This window comes from Salvelinus alpinus, chromosome 5 (genome assembly GCF_045679555.1).
Source record: "Salvelinus alpinus chromosome 5, SLU_Salpinus.1, whole genome shotgun sequence".
In the NCBI taxonomy this organism is placed as follows: domain Eukaryota; kingdom Metazoa; phylum Chordata; class Actinopteri; order Salmoniformes; family Salmonidae; genus Salvelinus; species Salvelinus alpinus.
The window spans coordinates 94,773,106-94,793,974 of NC_092090.1; the positions used below are offsets into that span (position 1 = coordinate 94,773,106).

The 20,869-nt window shown below is 44.4% G+C and overlaps 1 protein-coding gene across 1 annotated transcript in view; it reads left to right on the forward strand.

The window, feature by feature from the left end:
• aacs (acetoacetyl-CoA synthetase) overlaps positions 1–20,869 on the forward strand; it is a 56,709-nt gene that overhangs the window by 26,148 nt on the left and 9,692 nt on the right. Inside the window, exons 10-12 of the mRNA XM_071404262.1 lie at positions 163–287; positions 11,376–11,440; positions 12,766–12,888. Coding sequence (XP_071260363.1) covers positions 163–287; positions 11,376–11,440; positions 12,766–12,888 — 313 coding nt within the window. The remainder of the gene's footprint in view (positions 1–162; positions 288–11,375; positions 11,441–12,765; positions 12,889–20,869) is intronic.

A 20,869-nucleotide genomic window follows, 5' to 3' on the forward strand; every position in this document is an offset into this window, starting at 1 on the left:
TTTTACAGAACAGACGCAATCACGTATGTCTCACACACACACACACACACACACACTCCACAAATATGCTCTCTTTGCATTCCTACCATGGGCCTATGAGGGTGGGATGCAGAGGGAAGCCTGGGTGTTTCCTGACGGTCCTTCCCCTCTTGTTTCCATCAGACGGGCTGGATGATGTGGAACTGGCTGGTGACGTCGCTGGCCATAGGGGCCTCTGTGGTTCTGTACGACGGCTCACCTCTCATGCCCACACCCAACGTCCTCTGGGACCTTGTGGACCAATTGGGGTAAGTCTAATCTCTCCCAACTTCCCTAACTAAATACGTCTGTTGGGAAAGTAGGGGATACGAGCGAACAATTCTTCCGATGCGCTGTTTTTTTCACGGGGAGGTCTGCATCTGGCATTTGTGGCATCTATCACATTATGGAACGGGTTCATCTGGCCCATAGGGCAGAGACGATGAAACATCCACATAGCAGGGCCTTGCCATTCGCATTATGTCAAACATCTCAACACTTCCCCCTGAACCAAATCCAGGAGCCGTTCTGAGATTGGGGGAGGAAGGATGACAGTTTTAAGGATGGCATTACCTATTACCTGTTTCCCAACACAGTCCTCAGGGCCTGTCCATTCAACAAGATTAAAATGATGTACAAATATTTGTTCTGTTAGGTCTATTCTGCCACAAGCTCACCTGATTCATGATTTAGTTGATTAGATAAATTGGGTGTGGTCGTGCTGAAAAGACCCATAGGGGGAAGGGTTCGGAGGGGGGAGGGTCCCGAGGATGACGTTGGTAAGCACTAACTAACCGTATGTAGCAGTCCACTCAGGTCCCCACAGTGTCTGCACCAGTGCCCCCTAGGTTTTAGCTTCCCCAATCCTAACTTTAACCATTAGTAGGGAAATGATCAACTGACCATGATCTGCAATCTAGGGCAAACTTCACCCTGGAGCGAAGAGGGAAGGTGGGCTGTTAGCTGGCAGTTACCGTGGAGACTGACAAGCCTGTAAACCAAATGGGAGGTGTGGTGGGTGACATTTATTTAAACGATGTGTGAGTGGGATGAAAACAACTTGGATTCCACAAGGCTGCAGGCAAGATTATTTTGGGTTTTATCGATTCATCCTCGTCTAGGTATATGTAATAGTAGTTGCCTGTTGAGACACTCCCCTCAGAACACAGAGGGGTGTGTGTGTGTGTGTGTGTGTGTGTGTGTGTGTGTGTGTGTGTGTGTGTGTGTGTGTACACACCTAATCCTGTCTCTTGGCTGGGATGAAACGGTCCCTTCTTGTTTTCTCATTGTGTTCCCACCGCTGTTCCCCCTCAAAGGGGGGGGGGGGGGAACGATTGTTATAAAAAGATAGTTATAGCAGCCACTGGTGTACTGCAGGATTTTCAGGCCTACGCACACCAATCCATCTGACGTGCATGCAGCCTGTAACAACCAGATATTCCTATATGTAGAGCTCATCAAAAGAAACGCAGCACATTGTATGAAACATCCGCACACTCGTAGTTTATACATCATTATTATACATATCAAATGAGCCCCTAATCGGCTGTATCTTTAGCGAGGGACCACTAGACTCTGGGGGATAATCCAGACCTCTTTAGCGAGGGACCACTAGACTCTGGGGGATAATCCAGACATTTTGGCTGCTCTTCATCCCACCTTCCTCTGTTCTTTCTCTTCTGCATACATCTATATTCCTCATGAGGGTGTCATGTTTTCCTGATTTATGGTTGTCCAAATTGTGTTGGTCTGAGTGTTGAACACCATCTTGAAATGCTGGAAAGCAGCAACAACAACAAAAATGGAAAAAAAAAAAAAACGTTTTATTTAGACAGGGTGATTCATTGAGACCAATGTCTATTTTTCGAGGGAACCCAGCATTACATTTTTATTTTAATTTTATTTAACTAGGCAAGTCAGTTAAGAAGACATTCTTATTTACAACGACAGCCTAGGAACAGTGGGTTAACTGCCTCGTTCAGGGGCGGAACGACAGATTTTTAACTTGCCAGTTCGGGGATTCGATCTACTAACCTTTCGGTTACTGGCCCAATGCTCTGACCACTAGGCTACCTGCCGCCCCATGCTGGTCTTGCGTGACAAGACCAGCAGCAATTAGGTCCTCTACCAACAATCTGTATTGGTGGCTGGCATGTGAGAGCCACGTTTTCCTTGCAAATGAAATCACAACATGTCATCTTTTTTACTAACATTCTACTAACCTTATCGTCGAGTTACCTTCGAGCAAAGTTCATCTCGAGTCGAATCCCAAATGTTAGCTCTGTAACTCCCCCATCCTCCCCATCCCGCTTTGTGACCTGCTGGTAGAAGGTTGTTTGGGGATTGTCTGAAGGTTGTCAATGGGTTCTCTGATACATGGTGCTTGTCTGAGGAAGCAGGAGGAGACCGCCAGGAGGAGCTCACACTACATAAATGGCTGATCATTGATTTCCCATGGAAGAAACATGGACAGAGATTGTTCAGCTGTGTAAATGAACCCAATGAAGCACTCATTCAGGCAGCCCACTGTAAAAAGAATCCCCTTTTTTAATATCTCTCCCATTGAATAGTGGAAGTAGATGGTAAAACAGGGTCGATACATGCGATTGTCTTCCTCTTGTATTCTACCTGAAGGAGAAAAAAGAGAGGGGAAAGAAGGGTGGGTGCGGGGGAGTGTAGTCGAGGATAAAGGAGAGTTGTTCCTCCTCTTTGTCCCTTTGTTTCTCAGTCAGATGGATTTCCTGGGCAAAATTAGCCTTGTTTCTTATTCAAAACGGGACAGTGCCCGTGTGGAGCGCACACACCGACCTACACAGAGGACTTGTTGGTTTACAATACGAGGCGCCGTTGGAATGACTGTTTCTGTAATCTTATGGAAACCTGTGCAGTGCTGTAAAAAAAAAAAAAATGCGATAACAGACTAGGCTCTAGTTTTGCAGTGGAGTGAATGCCATATGCCCAGTAAGTCTGCTGCATACAGTGGTTCCCTCTTTAAAAGTTGCGAGCTTACGCTGCCGGACTTAGAGGTAATTTGTGGTTTAGTACGGTACCCTGCGTCACCACTTCATTGCTCCAGACCACCACAAGGGGGAGTTAGAGCACTGATTATGCTTTTGGGTTCTACGTTGTCTCTAACTGACAATGAATGGGCGACATAAACCTAAATAGAAACTGATAATTGTGCACGACTTCAGTATTACTTACTAAAACTGTTACACTAAGGTTTTTATAATTTTATTTTGTTAGGATTATTTGGCTCTTACTGTAGTAGTATAGCCCACTCCCGACCAGTCATGTTGTACAGCGCCTGCGTGGCCCAACGGTCTAAGACACTGCATAACAGTGTTATGTGTTGCTACAGATGCTGGTTCAATACCTGTGCCGGCCTTGACCAGGAGACCCATGAGATGACTGTCGGTTTTTGGTTTCTCTCCCTCTAAAAACATAAATCATTCTAAATTACAAACTGGCTTTATTTACAAATTAGTAACAATGTCTCACCCCATGTTCAAGAATGGCCTTTTTCTCGCTCGTTAGTTGAAAACCAAATAATCTCCAAATATATATATATTTTTTAAACAAAGCAATTTATTATTAATTTAGAAATTATATAAAAGGCCGTTGGATATTCTCACAGATATATTATTAATCCTGTTATTAGCAGGACAATATATATTGGTCATATTGGTCATGGCTCCAGAGTGGCGCACAATGGGATTGCCTTGCAGTTCTCCAGCTGTATCCACTGAAAGCGCGCAAGGTTCAAGGCATGAGGGCATGGGATGGGCCTCAGAGCCGCGCACAGAAGACGGACCTAGCCCATGGGGAAGGACCACCACCCCGCCACAATGGCAACACTTTAAGGGGCATTGCATTAATAATGGCGCTGACTAGGGAAACGTTCCCGCTGTTCTGTTCTTAGTGCCAGGATGCACGTTCAAACTAAAACAATATAACTAATAATGGCATCTTTATGCTTTAATAAAATAATTATTAAAATACTCTTTCAAAATGCAAATATTTATTTAGTTATGGATCCATTACGAATTACTATGGGAATAAATATCACTGAATTACAGAAATATCCTCTATGTAATTATTGGCGGAGAGTCAAGTCATATTTCTCGATATACCGTAGGTGACATGAGTCTCTAGTGTTGAGTAACGCGCTGTTAAAAGTGGTGTAGGTCTTATTTATTTAAAGAACATATTGAAGTCAGAAGCAATATGATTTATTCAACTAGGCAAGTCGGTTAAGAACAAATTCTTATTTACAAGGACAGACTTCCTCCCTGTCGGGGAATTGAACCCCGGTCTCCCGCAACACACTGGATTCTTTAGCTAAATGGACCAGTACTGTACTCCCAACCTTCACGTTGTACAGTGCCATCTTTTCCGTTCCATCCTAACGGAAACCCAGAGGCTTTTTCGTTTTCTTTGGAATAGGACCACCATAATATTAATTAAGCGAGTACCAGTCAAAAGTTTGGACACACCTACTCATTCCAGGGTTTTTCTTTATTTTTACTATTTTCTACATTGTTGAATAATAGTGAAGACATCAAAAATATGACATACCACACATATGGAATCAGTTAAGAACAAATTCCTATTTTCAAGGACAGCCTACTCCTTCCTCCCCGTTGGGGAATTGAACCCCGGTCTCCCGCGTGCTCGCAATCTCTACTACAGCCATTATTGAAGGCTATCAAATGCTTTTCAAAGATGCCCTCTGGTGGTCAAACTAGCCCTCACTAGCATTAATGGTACCGGTGGTTCACACTTAAGCAATAGGACTCAATGGATTTTTACATTGTGTATTTAAATTTCACCATTACTAGCTTACACGTAGGAAGCGGCGCAGGTCCTAATCCAGGCACTTGTCATCTCCCGTCTGGATTACTGCAACTCGCTGTTGGCTGGGCTCCCTGCCTGTGCCATTAAACCCCTACAACTCATCCAGAATGCCGCAGCCCGTCTGGTGTTCAACTTTCCCAAGTTCTCTCACGTCACCCCGCTCCTCTGCTCTCTCCACTGGCTTCCAGTTGAAGCTCGCATCCGTTACAAGACCATGGTGCTTGCCTACGGAGCTGTGAGGGGAACGGCACCTCCGTACCTTCAGGCTCTGATCAGGCCCTACACCCAAACAAGGGCACTGCGTTCATCCACCTCTGGCCTGCTCGCCTCCCTACCTCTGAGGAAGTACAGTTCCCGCTCAGCCCAGTCAAAACTGTTCGCTGCTCTGGCACCCCAATGGTGGAACAAACTCCCTCACGACGCCAGGTCAGCGGAGTCAATCACCACCTTCCGGAGACACCTGAAACCCCACCTCTTTAAGGAATACCTAGGATAGGATAAAGTAATCCTTCTAACCCCCCCCCCCCCTTAAAAGAGTTAGATGCACTATTGTAAAGTGGTTGTTCCACTGGATATCATAAGGTGAATGCACCAATTTGTAAGTCGCTCTGGATAAGAGCGTCTGCTAAATGACTTAAATGTAAATGTACACTTGTCTTAAGACCATGTACTATATATGCCAACAATACACCTGTCACCTCATTAGGACATGATACGGTTGTTCCTCCTTTAAAAGTTGAGGCGTAGCTTGAATGGTGCCGCAGAATTCTATGGCACGTTATTTAAGGCAAGTATTTGGCCAATATTAAGGGCTCAATATAGTTTTTTCTACTGATGGTTTGTAAACTGTTCAAACATCATGGCTCATAGCTCTCCCAGGGGCATTGATGTGCAGTGAGTGTGCGAAATGCACTCTACAAATTTTAAATATTATTATTGATGTGTACAGCTGGGTGTTTAGTGAAGCGAACAGCGCCATCTAAAGGTTACAGGTGAAAGGTCAGGCCCAAACACAGCTGGCTTTGTATCGTTATTCTGCCATAAAAAATGTACTACCTTCTTCTGCCAATAAAATATCAAAATAAATGTTGGATAATGTATGGCTTCTTTTAGCTAATATTACTATATACAGTGCCTTCAGAAAGTATTCAGACCCCTTGACTTTTTCCACATTTTGTTGTTCCTGTCTGATTTAAAGTAAATTAAATTTGAGATTTGTTTTCATCTGGTCTACACACAATACCTCATAATGTCAAAGTGGAATTATGTTTCTAGATTAAACATTTTTTTTGCAACAAATTTAATAAAAAGCTGAAATGTCTTGAGTCAATAAGTATTCAACCCCTTTGTTATGGCAAGCCGAAATAAGTTCAGTAAACATTTGCTTAACAATTCACATAATAGTGATTTAACATGATTTTTATAATAACTACCCCATTTCTATACCCCACACATACAATTTTCTGTAAGGTCCGCTCTGACATGTATATACAGTGGGGAGAACAAGTATTTGATACACTGCCGATTTTGCAGGTTTTCCTACTTACAAAGCATGTAGAGGTCTGTAATTTTTATCATAGGTACACTTCAACTGTGAGAGACGGAATCTAAAACAAAAATCCAGAAAATCACATTGTATGATTTTTAAGTAATTAATTTGCATTTTATTGCATGACATAAGTATTTGATACATCAGAAAAGCAGAACTTAATATTTGGTACAGAAACCTTTGTTTGCAATTACAGAGATCATACGTTTCCTGTAGTTCTTGACCAGGTTTGCACACACTGCAGCAGGGATTTTGGCCCACTCCTCCATACAGACCTTCTCCAGATCCTTCAGGTTTCGGGGCTGTCGCTGGGCAATACGGACTTTCAGCTCCCTCCAAAGATTTTCTATTGGGTTCAGGTCTGGAGACTGGCTAGGCCACTCCAGGACCTTGAGATGCTTCTTATGGAGCCACTCCTTAGTTGCCCTGGCTGTGTGTTTCGGGTCGTTGTCATGCTGGAAGACCCAGCCACGACCCATCTTCAATGCTCTTACTGAGGGAAGGAGGTTGTTGGCCAAGATCTCGCGATACATGGCCCCATCCATCCTCCCCTCAATACGGTGCAGTCGTCCTGTCCCCTTTACAGAAAAGCATCCCCAAAGAATGATGTTTCCACCTCCATGCTTCACGGTTGGGATGGTGATCTTGGGGTTGTACTCATCCTTCTTCTTCCTCCAAACACGGCGAGTGGAGTTTAGACCAAAAAGCTCTATTTTTGTCTCAACAGACCACATGACCTTCTCCCATTCCTCCTCTGGATCATCCAGATGGTCATTGGCAAACTTCAGACGGGCCTGGACATGCGCTGGCTTGAGCAGGGGGACCTTGCGTGCGCTGCAGGATTTTAATCCATGACGGCGTAGTGTGTTACTAATGGTTTTCTTTGAGACTGTGGTCCCAGCTCTCTTCAGGTCATTGACCAGGTCCTGCCGTGTAGTTCTGGCTGATCCCTCACCTTCCTCATGATCATTGATGCCCCACGAGGTGAGATCTTGCATGGAGCCCCAGACCGAGGGTGATTGACCATCATCTTGAACTTCTTCCATTTTCTAATAATTGCGCCAACAGTTGTTGCCTTCTCACCAAGCTGCTTGCCTATTGTCCTGTAGCCCATCCCAGCCTTGTGCAGGTCTACAATTTAACCCTGATATCCTTACACAGCTCTCTGGTCTTGGCCATTGTGGAGAGGTTGGAGTCTGTTTGATTGAGGTTGTGGACAGGTGTCTTTTATACAGGTAACGAGTTCAAACAGGTGCAGTTAATACAGGTAATGAGTGGAGAACAGGAGGGCTTCTTAAAGAAAAACTAACAGGTCTGTGAGAGCCGGAATTCTTACTGGTTGTTGGTGATCAAATACTTATGTCATGCAATAAAATACAAATTAATTACTTAAAGATCATACAATGTGATTTTCTGGATTTTTGTTTTAGATTCCGTCTCTCACAGTTGAAGTGTACCTATGATAAAAATTACAGACCTCTACATGCTTTGTAAGTAGGAAAACCTGCAAAATCGGCAGTGTATCAAATACTTGTTCTCCCCACTGTATATATTCTTAATCCATTCCTTACGTATATGCTGTTGAAACTGTTAGATATTACTTGTTAGATATTACTGCACTGTCGGAGTTAGAAGCAAAAGCATATTGCTACACATCTGCTGAACACGTGTATGTGACCAACACATTTGATTTGTCTTTGTTTTGTAACATATTTTCACTTTGTCATTATGTGGTTTTGTCTGTAGATGGTTGAGAGGAAAAAAATATGTTTCATCCATTTTGAATTCAGGCTGTAACATAATAAATTGTGGAATAAGTCAAGGGGTACCTATACTTTTGATATCATGGATGGTCAGTCCTTGCATCCATAGCTCTGTCTATGAATTTGAGTGGTTAAATTTCTCCAGCCCCATTCCTCAGCTTTTTACCAGAATAGGGGCTGGGAGATCGTTTTTCTTTTTTCTACTGCTGATTGGCGCTTTAAGAGGCATTAGAAGACAAGGATCCATCAAACACATTTGGTGTGTCATCATAGTGGTCTCTGATTTGTGGTCAGACTCGCTCAGGGGGAACAAACTTGCACCTTTTTCAATGGTGAAAAACAGGAAGGTGTCAATGTATTTTTCCGGGAAATATCCTTTCTGAAATTAAAAGTAATAAGTACAGATATTTTTGGAAAACTAGATTAATATGATTACAATATTTTTGCTGGTAATGTAACTGTTTTTTTGTTATCAGATTACATGTAACTGATTACATGTAGTCCGTTACTCCCCAATCCTGTCTGTATGGAGGAACGATCTAAAATCCCTCACAATGTTTTCCAACTCATAAAACATTTTAGAAAAATGCTGTGCCATTATCCTCGCAAGGAGAGGAAATGAAAACAAATGTCAAATGTTTACCACAACCTTTTTTTGTTGTTGTTGAAAAAAAACGATTACTTGTTAAACCAAAAACATTGAACAATTATATTAGTACAAGTTTAAAATAATTTCCAAAGCTTTTTTTCATACAATATAGCTCAGTATTATTTTATTCATTTTATACAGTAATTTTTGCTCTTCTTTATCAAAGGTGTCAATCATTTCTGGCCCCTCAATGTGTGAGACTGGCTGGACTAATGATACAAATGAAAGAACAGTCACATGAGACATTGTTGGAAAAGCATTAAAGGTCCAATGCAGCCATTTTTATCTCAATATCAAATAATTTCTTGGTAACGATTTAAGTACCTTACTGTATTTGGTATTTCATTAGGATCCCCATTAGCTGTTGCAAACGCAGCAGCTACTCTTCCTGGGGTCCACACAAAACATGACCATAATACAGAACACTTAATAGACAACAGCTCAACAACAGAGCTACATACATTTTGGAAAATGACAAAAGGCACACGTAGCCTACATATCAATACATACACACAAACTATCTAGGTCAAATAGGGGAGAGGCGCTGTGCTGTGAGGTGTTGCTTTATCTGTTTTTTTTAAACCAGGTTCGCTGTTCACTTGAGCAATATGAGATGGAAGGGAGTTCCATACAATAATGGCTCTATATAATACTGTACACTTTCTTGAATTTGTTCTGGATTGGGGACTGTGAAAAGACCCCTGGTGCCATGTCTGGTGGGATAAGTGTGTGTGTATATATATCAGTGCTGTGTGTAAGTTGACAATGCAAACAATTTAGGATTTGCAACACAATGTTTCTTATATAAAGAAGTGATGCAGTCACTCTCCACTCTTAACCAAGAGAGACTGGCATTCATAGTGATTGTTTTCAATTATAATGGTCAAAAAGGACCAAAAAACTTCTTAGCAAAGAGCAATTTCTCAAGCATCAATTTAGCTAGGACCGTCTGAGGGGGGAGGGACAACTGAAATTGTGCTGTTATTGACAGAAAGGTTTGGAACTTCTTATTGGTCTATTGACTCATTTACTGTCTGGTGATGTCACCATGGAAGGCCAAAACTATCCCACCAAAACAGGCTGACAATTCAGACAGTGTTTTTCAAACAGCTCTTACACTAAAGGGGTATTTTCATAATTTTCACAGTATTGTTTCAACCTCCATATTGTGGAAATATAAATATATGTAAAACACAGGGAAAGATCACGTTTTTCACTGCACTGGGCCTTTTTTAAAGCACAGTTCTGATTTGACGATGTGTGGTTGAAATGAGTAACGAGCTGGCGCTTGTCTCAGGGCCATTCAACCTTTTCAATGCATGCGTCCCTATGGACCCTGGTCTAAAGTAGTGCACCATATAGGGAATAGGGTGCCATTTGGGACAAATCAGCTGCTCATTTATTTTATCAGGGCTGGGGTGGGTGGGCAGGGCTGTGGTGGGTGGGGCTGGGGTGGGCAGTGCGACAGGACAGGGGTGTGACCTCGTCACCTCATCCCTACTACGATATTGCTTTGTCATGAACAGGCTCCATCTGACCCCCCCCCCCCATCATGTGACCCTCTCACAGCCTTGGTTGGGGGCTTCCATTACGGGTTATCGATCGCCACCAAGACAGGACAATCACGGTCACAAATCAATGTCTGCTTATTGCTGCGGGTCGTTATGTGGTCCACCTGGACAGAACAAGGACCATTTTAGATTATTTTCTGTCCCGACTGTCACAATAGAAACAGTATACGTCAGGTGGTTGTCAGGTGGTTGTCAGGTGGTTGTCAGGTGGTTGTCGTCCCGGTTGAAGTCGTCTTTGTCGATCGATTCAGAGCATTTTGTTACGCATTCAGAAAGTATTCACGTCCCTTGACTTTTTCCACATTTTGTTGTAACAGCCTGAATTTAAAATGGATGACTTTTACATTTTGTCACTGTCCTGCACACAATATTCTATCATGTCAGTGGAATTGCCTTTTTTAAATTATTTTTTTACACATTTTTAAAATGTACTGTATACTATTCTACGGTATCTTAGTCACTTTAATTGTGTGTAAATATTGCATCACCCATCTCAAATGTATATAGTTTATTCTATACTATGCCACTGTCTTAGTCCAATGCCGCTCTGACATATGTATACATATTCTTAATCCATTCCTTACTTAGATGTACGTGTATGTTGGGTGTATGTTGTGAAACTGTTAGTTGTTAGATATTACTACACTGTCGGAGCTAGAAGAACAAGCATTTCGCTACACCCGCAATAACATCTGCTGAACACGTGTATGTGACCAATACATTTGATTTGATTTTGAGTGTCTTAGTAGCCTTTGAGTGTCTTAGCATTTGTCTTATTATCCTTTATGTTCTTATTATCCTCTCCTTTGTGTCTTATGCCCTCCTTTGTCTTATTATCCTTTATGTTCTTATTATCCTCTCCTTTGTGTCTTATGCCCTCCTTTGTCTTATTATCCTTTGTCTTGTCACCATGTCTTATCCTTTGTGTGTCTTATTTCACCCACCTTTTTTGTTTTTCTCTTCTTTAGCATCACTATTTTTGGGACCGGGGCAAAATGGCTGGCTGTTCTGGAGGAGAGAGATCTAAAGCCTGGTGAGTAGACAGACGGAGACCCGCAAGACTAGTGGACAGGTATATAGCAATGGTTTTGTGTGACTCCGTTGGTAAAGCACGGCGCTGACAACTGCAGGGTCATGAGTTCCAAACTGCTGCTAAATGACATCCAGTATAGCAGCGCGTCTGAACCCATACCGTCTACAGGTAACTGCCAGAATAAAGGAAATGCCAATAATAAAGAGTCTTAATAAGGCGTTGGGGTCACCACAAGCCAGAACATTGGACTGAGATCTGAGACTGAGAATTATGGCGTATGGCTGACATCATCTTCATGCTCATCAAACCATTCAGTGACCTCTCGTGCCCTGTGGATGGGGGCATTGTCATCCTATGGAGGCATAGCCATGGTAGCCAAACTAATGACCTGCCCAGCATTTTTAGACTTGAACCTAAGCATGATGGGATGTTAACTGCTTAATTAACTCAGGAACCACACATGTGTGGATGCACCTGCTTTCAATATACTGTACTTTGTATCCCTCGTTTACTTACAGGCTTCCATTATGTTTGACAGTTACCTGTAGCTCTTAGAGGCCTCAGCCTGAGTGTGGCCCAGTGGGATGCTTGTTAAAAGCACGATCTGCGTTCCTTGTCACCTCCCCAAGCTTTCATTCATTTAAAACTCCTCTCTGCTCTTCAGATGCTGGGTGAGTGCGTTGAAGAGGAATGATGATGAACTAAATTAGTGGAGAGGGCCATCTCTCCTCCTCGCTCATTTAAACATGCAGATGAGCTTTAATAGCGTAGATGTATTCTACAGTCGGCTCTAGGGGCTCCACAAGTCCCAACCCACTGTTATAATCACAACCCCATCTTTATTCATTGTGTGTGTGTGTGCGTGTGTGTGTGTGTGTGTGTGTGTGTGTGTGTGTGTGTGTGTGTGTGTGTGTGTGTGTCTATAGGCCTAGTGGCTATCTCAGTGGGGAGTTGGTGTGTTGGCATATGCTCCTGGTGAGTCGCTGATATTTTAGGGGATGGGGGATGCTTCCTGGCCCCTCCGGAGGTCCTGTGCCTGGGTTGACATTTTTGACTGACACCTGGTGGCCTGGTGGGGCGTGGCGACTCCTGTGGTGGACTCAGATCTGGGAGGTACACCCCTCCCAACCAGCCCAGCGGGGAACACTGGCACATCGCCCAACTTCTGTGTGGACGCCGTCCCCCTCTTGCCCTGTTCAGATCCCTCTAGATGTCTCTGAGAGATCTGGGCCCATATTCATGAAGTGTCCTAGAGATTAAAAGGCTTGACTCCCCTCTGAGTACTGGTCTGACGTCTCATGTCTCTCTCCTTTCTTTCGTTGCAGCGAACACACACGCGCTGCAGACCCTGCACACCATCCTGTCCACGGGCTCTCCCCTGAAGCCCCAGAGCTATGAGTACGTATACCGCTGCATCAAGAACAACGTGTTGCTGGGCTCCATCTCAGGTGAGACCCACACGGCATGACACAGTACAACACAAAGCAGCTGACCACTCACACTCATATGTTTTACATTTGACACGGTACGAAACAGAGGGGGAGGGAGAGAGAGGCAGGTGGGAGGAACGGTGGGACTGGTGGATTGAGGTTCTTGAACCCCCGGTCTCCGTTGGGGAGTATTATATATGGGATCATCCATACCACTAGCCTACCGTCTCTGAACAAATCACACAGGTGCGCTCGCGACTCAATACACTATAATGGCATTATGTTTGCCGGTAAAGGAACATGCAGCCTATTTATCTAGAAGATTCTCTTTTTAATTGGACGTTGCACCCTATAAAAGCGGCAGGTGTGTATCTGAGGTCAGGTGGAGTCCACGACTCAATCATTCACTCTTGAATGAAACGACACCTTGTGATGTCCCTGTATGCGTGCTGTCTGTGTCACTTTCCCATCGGGGGCGGCGGGCACAAAGGAAGGAGAATTAACACAGTAAGCTATGCCGTTGGGCACGTCTGATCCGCTCAACAGCACTCCTAAAATAACATTATCACTTGAAGCTGCTGCCACTCAAGTCCACCGTGTGCATCTGACAGTGGGAACAACTTCCTGCTAGATTAGTTCTGTCTTTAGAAAAAGTTTATTCTCAAGGCAGCCAGGACCCAAAGACTCCAGTCTTCAAGTGGCACATTTTGGCAATCCGGTTGCATTTAGTCCCGATGCAGATCTGTACAACCGACTGGCCTGTTATACACTGTCCGTTCGTCCCGATGCAGATCTGTACAACCGACTGGCCTGTTATACACTGTCCGTTCGTCCCGATGCAGATCTGTACAACCGACTGGCCTGTTATACACTGTCCGTTCGTCCCGATGCAGATCTGTACAACCGACTGGCCTGTTATACACTGCCATGTACCCTACCAGTGTGTTAGTGTATAGTTTTTCCTACCACACTTCCATCTAAGCCTTGACATTACTGTAAATTAGTGTGGGTGTGAGCCCTGTTCCAGGAACATTACTGTAAATGAGTGTGGGTGTGAGCCCTGTTCCAGGAACATTACTGTAAATGAGGGTGGGTGTGAGCCCTGTTCCAGGAACATTACTGTAAATGAGTGTGGGTGTGAACCCTGTTCCAGGATCATTACTGTAAATGAGTGTGGGTGTGAGCCCTGTTCCAGGAACATTACTGTAAATGAGGGTGGGTGTGAACCCTGTTCCAGTAACATTACTGTAAATGAGGGTGGGTGTGAACCCTGTTCCAGGAACATTACTGTAAATGAGTGTGGGTGTGAGCCCTGTTCCAGGAACATTACTGTAAATGAGTGTGGGTGTGAGCCCTGTTCCAGGAACATTACTGTAAATGAGTGTGGGTGTGAGCCCTGTTCCAGGAACATTACTGTAAATGAGTGTGGGTGTGAGCCCTGTTCCAGGAACATTACTGTAAATGAGTGTGGGTGTGAGCCCTGTTCCAGGAACATTACTGTAAATGAGTGTGGGTGTGAGCCCTGTTCCAGGAACATTACTGTAAATGAGTGTGGGTGTGAGCCCTGTTCCAGGAACATTACTGTAAATGAGGGTGGGTGTGAGCCCTGTTCCAGGAACATTACTGTAAATGAGTGTGGGTGTGAACCCTGTTCCAGGATCATTACTGTAAATGAGTGTGGGTGTGAGCCCTGTTCCAGGAACATTACTGTAAATGAGGGTGGGTGTGAGCCCTGTTCCAGGAACATTACTGTAAATGAGGGTGGGTGTGAGCCCTGTTCCAGGAACATTACTGTAAATGAGGGTGGGTGTGAACCCTGTTCCAGGAACATTACTGTAAATGAGTGTGGGTGTGAGCCCTGTTCCAGGAACATTACTGTAAATGAGTGTGGGTGTGAGCCCTGTTCCAGGAACATTACTGTAAATGAGTGTGGGTGTGAGCCCTGTTCCAGGAACATTACTGTAAATTAGTGTGGGTGTGAGCCCTGTTCCAGGAGTCTGGCTGCATCACAAATGACATGCTATTCCCTATATAGTGCACTACTTTAGACCAGGCCCCATAGGATCACATGGCCATAAGGTTCTGGTGGGAAAAGTAGCGCAATATGTAGGTAATAGTGCCATTTAGGATGCATCTGTCATTGGTGGTGGTGGGAGTATTTCTTCAGTAGAGAAAGGTTCAGCATTCTACAGTGCTTCGTGCTCGTTTGACAGACGGGCTTTCAGAGAAGTCTCTGACACCCTTAGCACCGCTCGGCACTTAACATTTACAAGATGGATTTGAGCGACGTTTCGTGGCAGTGGACGCCATGTGTCTCTCATTGAAATGTCAGCTGCCGCAGGCACAAGTGTCTGTTGCCTGAAAGGAACACACACAAGCAAAGCAGACGGAGGGATCTTGTGTGTGACTGAATGCATGGCTATGTGTGTGTTTTATAATGTGAACGTACAAAGCATTCGGGAAGTGTTCAGACCCCTTGACTTTTTCCGAATGCTGTTACGTTACATCCTTATTCTAAAATTGGATTAATTGTTTTTCCTCATCAGTCTACACACAATACTCCATAATGACAAAGCAAAAACCAGGATTGTAGAATTGTTTTGCTAATAACAAAATGAAATCACATTTGTAAGTATTCAGACCCTTTACTCAGAACTTTGTTGAAGCACCTTTGGCAGCGATTACAGCCTCAAGTCTTCTTGGGTATGATGCTACAAGCTTGGCACACCTGTGTTTGGGGAGTTTCTCCCATTTCTTCTCTGTAGATCCTCCCAAGCTCTGTCAGGTTGGATGGGGAGTGTTGCGGCACAGCTATTTTCAGGTCTCGAGATGTTCGATCGGGTTCAAGTCCAGGCTCTGGCTGGGCCGCTCAAGGAAATTCAGAAACTTGTCCCAAAGTCACTCCTGCGTTGTCTTGTTTTTGTGCTTAGCGTCGTTGTCCTGTTGGAAGGGGAGTCTTCGCCCCAGTCTGAGGTCCTGATTGCTCTGGAGCAGGTTTTCATCAGGGATCTCTGTACTTTGCTCCGTTCATCTTTCCCTCGATCCTGACTAGTCTCCCAGTCCCTGCCGCTGAGAAACATCCCCACAGCATGATGCTGCCACCACCATGCTTCACCGTAGGGATGATGCCAGGTTTCCTCCAGACATGTCGCTTGGCATTTAGACCAAAGAGTTCAATCTTGGTTTCATCAGACCAGAGAATCTTGTTTCTCATGGTCAGAGTCCTTTAGATGCCTTTACGCAAACTCTAAGTGGGCTGTCATGTTCCTTTTACTAAGGAGTGGGTTCCATCTGGCCACTCTACAATAAAGGCCTGATTGGTGGAGTGCTGCAGAGATGGTTGTCATTCTGGAAGGTTCTCCCATCGCCACAGAGGAACTCTGGTGCTCTGTCAAAGTGACCATGGGGTTCTTGAAAACAGGATGCACCTGAGCTAAATTTGAAGTCTCATAGCAAAGGGTCAGAATACTTATGTAAATAAGGTATTTCTGTTTTTTATTTTTAATACATTTGCAGAAATGGGGTATTGTGTGTAGATTGATGAGGGAAAAAATGAATTCAATCCATTGTAGAATAAGGCTGTAATGTAAGAAAATACAGAGGTCTGAATACTTTCCGAATGCACTGTGTTTTATATAGTGTGTTTATATAATGTGAACGTATGTTTTATATGGTGTGTTTATATAATGTGAACGTATGTTTTATATAGTGTGTTTATATAATGTGAACGTATGTTTTATATGGTGTGTGTGTGACCTTTTCCAGTGGATTCTTGCCCCAAGTCCTGGTTAAATACCTACTCTGGTGTCTGTCTCTATGTCTGCGTCTGTCTGTTTCTGTCTGTCTGCGCATGTAAACTCAGCAAAAAAAGAAACGTCCTTTTTTCAGGACCCTGTCTTTCAAAAATAATTTGTAAAAATCCAAATAACTTCACAGATCTTCATTGTAAAGGGTTTAAACACTGTTTCCCATGCTTGTTCAATGAACCATCAACAACTAATGAACATGCACCTGTGGAAAACTTAGGACACTAAAGAGGCCTTTCTACTGACTCTGAAAAACACCAAAAGAAAGATGCCCAGGGTCCCTGCTCATCTGCGTGAACGTGCCTTAGGCATGAGGACTGCAGATGTGGCCAGGGCAATAAATTGCAATGTCTGTACTGTGAGACGCCTAAGACAGCGCTACAGGGAGACAGGACGGACAGCTGATCGTCCTCGCAGTGGCAGACCACGTGTAACAACACCTGCACAGGATCGGTACATCCGAACATCACACTTGCGGGACAGGTACAGGATGGCAACAACAGCTGCCCGAGTTACACCAGGAACGCACAATCCCTCCATCAGTGTTCAGACTTTCCGCAGTAGGCTAAGAGAGGCTGGCCTGAGGGCTTGTAGGCCTGTTGTAAGGCAGGTCCTCACCAGACATCACCGGCAACAGCGTCGCATATGGGCACAAACCCACCGTCGCTGGACCAGACAGGACTGGCAAAAAGTGCTCTTCACTGACGAGTCGCAGTTTTGTCTCCCTAGGGGTGATGGTCAGATTCGCGTTTATCGTCGAAGGAATGAGCGTTACATCGAGGCCTGTACTCTGGAGCGGGATCGAGGTGGAGGGTCCGTCATGGTCTGGGGTGGTGTCACAGCATCATCGGACTGACCTTGTTGTCATTGCAGGAAATCTTAACGCTGTGCGTTACAGGAAAGACATCCTCCTCCCTCATGTGGTACCCTTCCTGCAGGCTCATCCTGACATGACCATCCAGCATGACAATGCCACCAGCCATACTGCTCGTTCTGTGCATGATTTCCTGCAAGACAGGAATGTCAGTGTTCTGCCATGGCCAGCGACGAGCCCGGATCTCCCAGAAACGGGAACTTGCAGGTGCCTTGGTGGAAGAGTGGGGTAACACCTCCCAGCAAGAACTGGCAAATCTGGTGTAGTCCATGAGGAGGAGATGCACTGCAGTACTTAATGCATCTGGTGGCCACCACAGATACTGACTGTTACTTTTGACCCCCCCCTTTGTTCATGAACACATTATTCAATTTCTGATAGTCACATGTCTTTGGAACTTGTTCAGTTTATGTCTCAGTTGTTGAATCTTGTTTGCTGAAAATAAACGCAGTTGACAGTGAGGACGTTTCTTTTTTTGTGAAAGTTTTGAGAATGACACAAATATACATTTTCACAAAGTCTGCTGCCTCAGTTTGTATGATGGCAATTTGCATATACTCCAGAATGTTATGAAGAGTGATCAGATGAACTGCAATTAATTGCAGAGTCCCTCCCATACAAATGAACTGAATCCCTAAAAAACATTTCCACTGCATTTCAGCCCTGCCACAAAAGGACCAGCTGACCTCATGTCAGTGATTCTCTCGATAACACAGGTGTGAGTGTTGATGAGGACAAGGCTGGAGATCACTCTGTCATGCTGATTTGAGTTTGAATAACAGACTGGAAGCTTCAAAAGGAGGGTGGTGCTTGGAATCATTGTTCTTCCTCTGTCAACCATGGTTACCTGCAAGGAGACACGTGCCGTTATCATTGCTTTGCACAAAAAGGGCTTCACAGGCAAGGATATTGCTGCCAGTAAGATTGCACCTAAATCAACCATTTATCGGATCATCAAGAACTTCAAGGAGACCGGTTCAATTGTTGTGAAGAAGGCTTCAGGGCGCCCAATAAAGTCCAGCAAGCGCCATCTCCTAAAGTTGATTCAGCTGTGGGATCGGGGCACCACCAGTACAGAGGTTGCTCAGGAATGGCAGCAGGCAGGTGTGAGTGAATCTGCACGCACAGTGAGGCGAAGACTTTTGGAGGATGGCCTGGTGTCAAGAAGGACATCAAAGAAGCCACTTCTCTCCAGGAAAAACATCAGGGACAGACTGATATTCTCCAAAAGGTACAGGGATTGGACTGCTGAGGACTGGGGTAAAGTCATTTTCTCTGAAATCCCCTTTCCGATTGTTTGGGGCATCTGAAAAAAGCTTGTCCGGAGAAGACAAGGTGAGCGCTACCATCAGTCCTGTGTCATGCCAACAGTAAAGCATCCTGAGACCATTCATGTGTGGGGATGCTTCTCAGCCAAGGGAGTGGGCTCACTCACAATTTTACCTAAGAACACAGCCATGAATAAAGAATGGTACAAACACATCCTCCGAGAGCAACTTCTCCTAACCATCCAGGAACAGTTTGGTGACGAACAATGCCTTTTCCAGCATGATGGCGCACCTTGCCATAAGGCAAAGTGATAACAAAGTGGCTCGGGGAACAAAACATCGATCCATCGCCAGGAAACTCCCCAGACCTTAATCCCATTGAGAACTTGTGGTCAATCCTCAAGAGGCGGGTGGACAAACAAAAACCCACAAATTCTGACAAACTCCAAGCATTGATTATGCAAGAATGGGCTGCCATCAGTCAGGATGGGAGGGCGGATTTCAGAGGTCTTGAAAAGGAAGGGTCAACACTGCAAATATTGACTCTGCATCAACTTCATGTAATTGTCAATAAAAGCTTCAGTATTCCATAGTAACATCTGACAAAAATATCTAAAGACACTGAAGCAGCAAACTTTGTGGAAATTAATATTTGTGTCATTCTCAAAACTTTTGGCCACGACTGTATGTGTGTGCATGGGTCTTAGCATAGGACAGCAGTGCCTGATTCAGTCAACCTTTTAGCAGCCAGGACCACGGGGAGGCCACCCCTACAGGCTGCTGACAGGGGTCTGCCTGAGCATATGTGTGCAGTGTTCACTTCCTCCTGTCCCCCTGCTAGCCGGACCCCTGTAGACTAACACATTCACGGCTAAGACTCCCAACTCTATCCTTCCACCTGACTGCCATATGACCCCTTCTCTCCTCTACTGCTCCCCCCATGTGTGTGTCTCACCCTCTCTCTCGTCTCTCTCTGTCTCTCTCTCTGTCTTTCTGTCTCTCTCTCTGTCTTTCTGTCTCTCGCTCTGTCTCGTTGTCTCTCTGTCTCGTTGTCTCTCTGTCTCGTTGTCGCTCGGTCTCTGTCTCGTTGTCTCGCTCGGTCTCTGTCTCGTTGTCTCTCGCTCGGTCTCTGTCTCGTTGTCTCTCGCTCGGTCTCTGTCTCGTTGTCTCTCATATTTATATATATAAATATGGGTTGTATTTACAATGGTGTTTGTTCTTCACTGGTTGCCCTTGTGGCAACAGGTCACAAATCTTGCTGCTGTGACGGCACACTGGTTTTTCACCCAATAGATATGGGAGTTAATCAAAATTGGATTTGTTTTCGAATTCTTTGTTGGACTGTGTAATCTGATGGAAATATGTGTCTCTAATATGGTCATACATTTGGTTAGGAAGGCATGAGGTTCGGAAGTGCAGCTCCGTTTCCACTTAATTTTGTGGACAGTGTGCACATATCAAAGTATCAAATCAAAGTTTATTTGTCACGTGCGCCAGATACAACAGGTATTACTTACAGGCTCTAACCAATGGTGCGGGGGGAAAAAAGGTGTGTGTGTGTGTAGGTAAGTAAAGAAATACAACAACAGTAAAAATAAATTTGAAAAAAGAGTAGCAAGGCTATATACAGACACCTGTTAGTCAGGCTTATTGAGGTAGTATGTACATGTAGGTATGGTTAAAGTGACTGCATATATGATGAACAGAGAGTAGGGGAAGCGTAAAAAGAGGGGTTGACGGGTGGTGGGACACAATGCAGTGTCTTAGCCTGTCTTCTCTTGAGAGCCAGGTATGCCTACAGCGGCCTTTCTCAATAGCAAGGCTATGCTCACTGAGTCTGTACATAGTCAAAGATTTCCTTAATTTTGGGTCAGTCACAGTGGTCAGGTATTCTGCCACTGTGTACTCTCTGTTTAGGGCCAAATAGCATTCTAGTTTGCTCTTCTTTTTTTGTAAATTCTTTCCAATGTGTCAAGTAATTCTCTTTTTGTTTTCTCATGATTTGGTTGTGTCTAATTGTGTTGGTGTCCTAGGGCTCTGTGGGGTTTGTT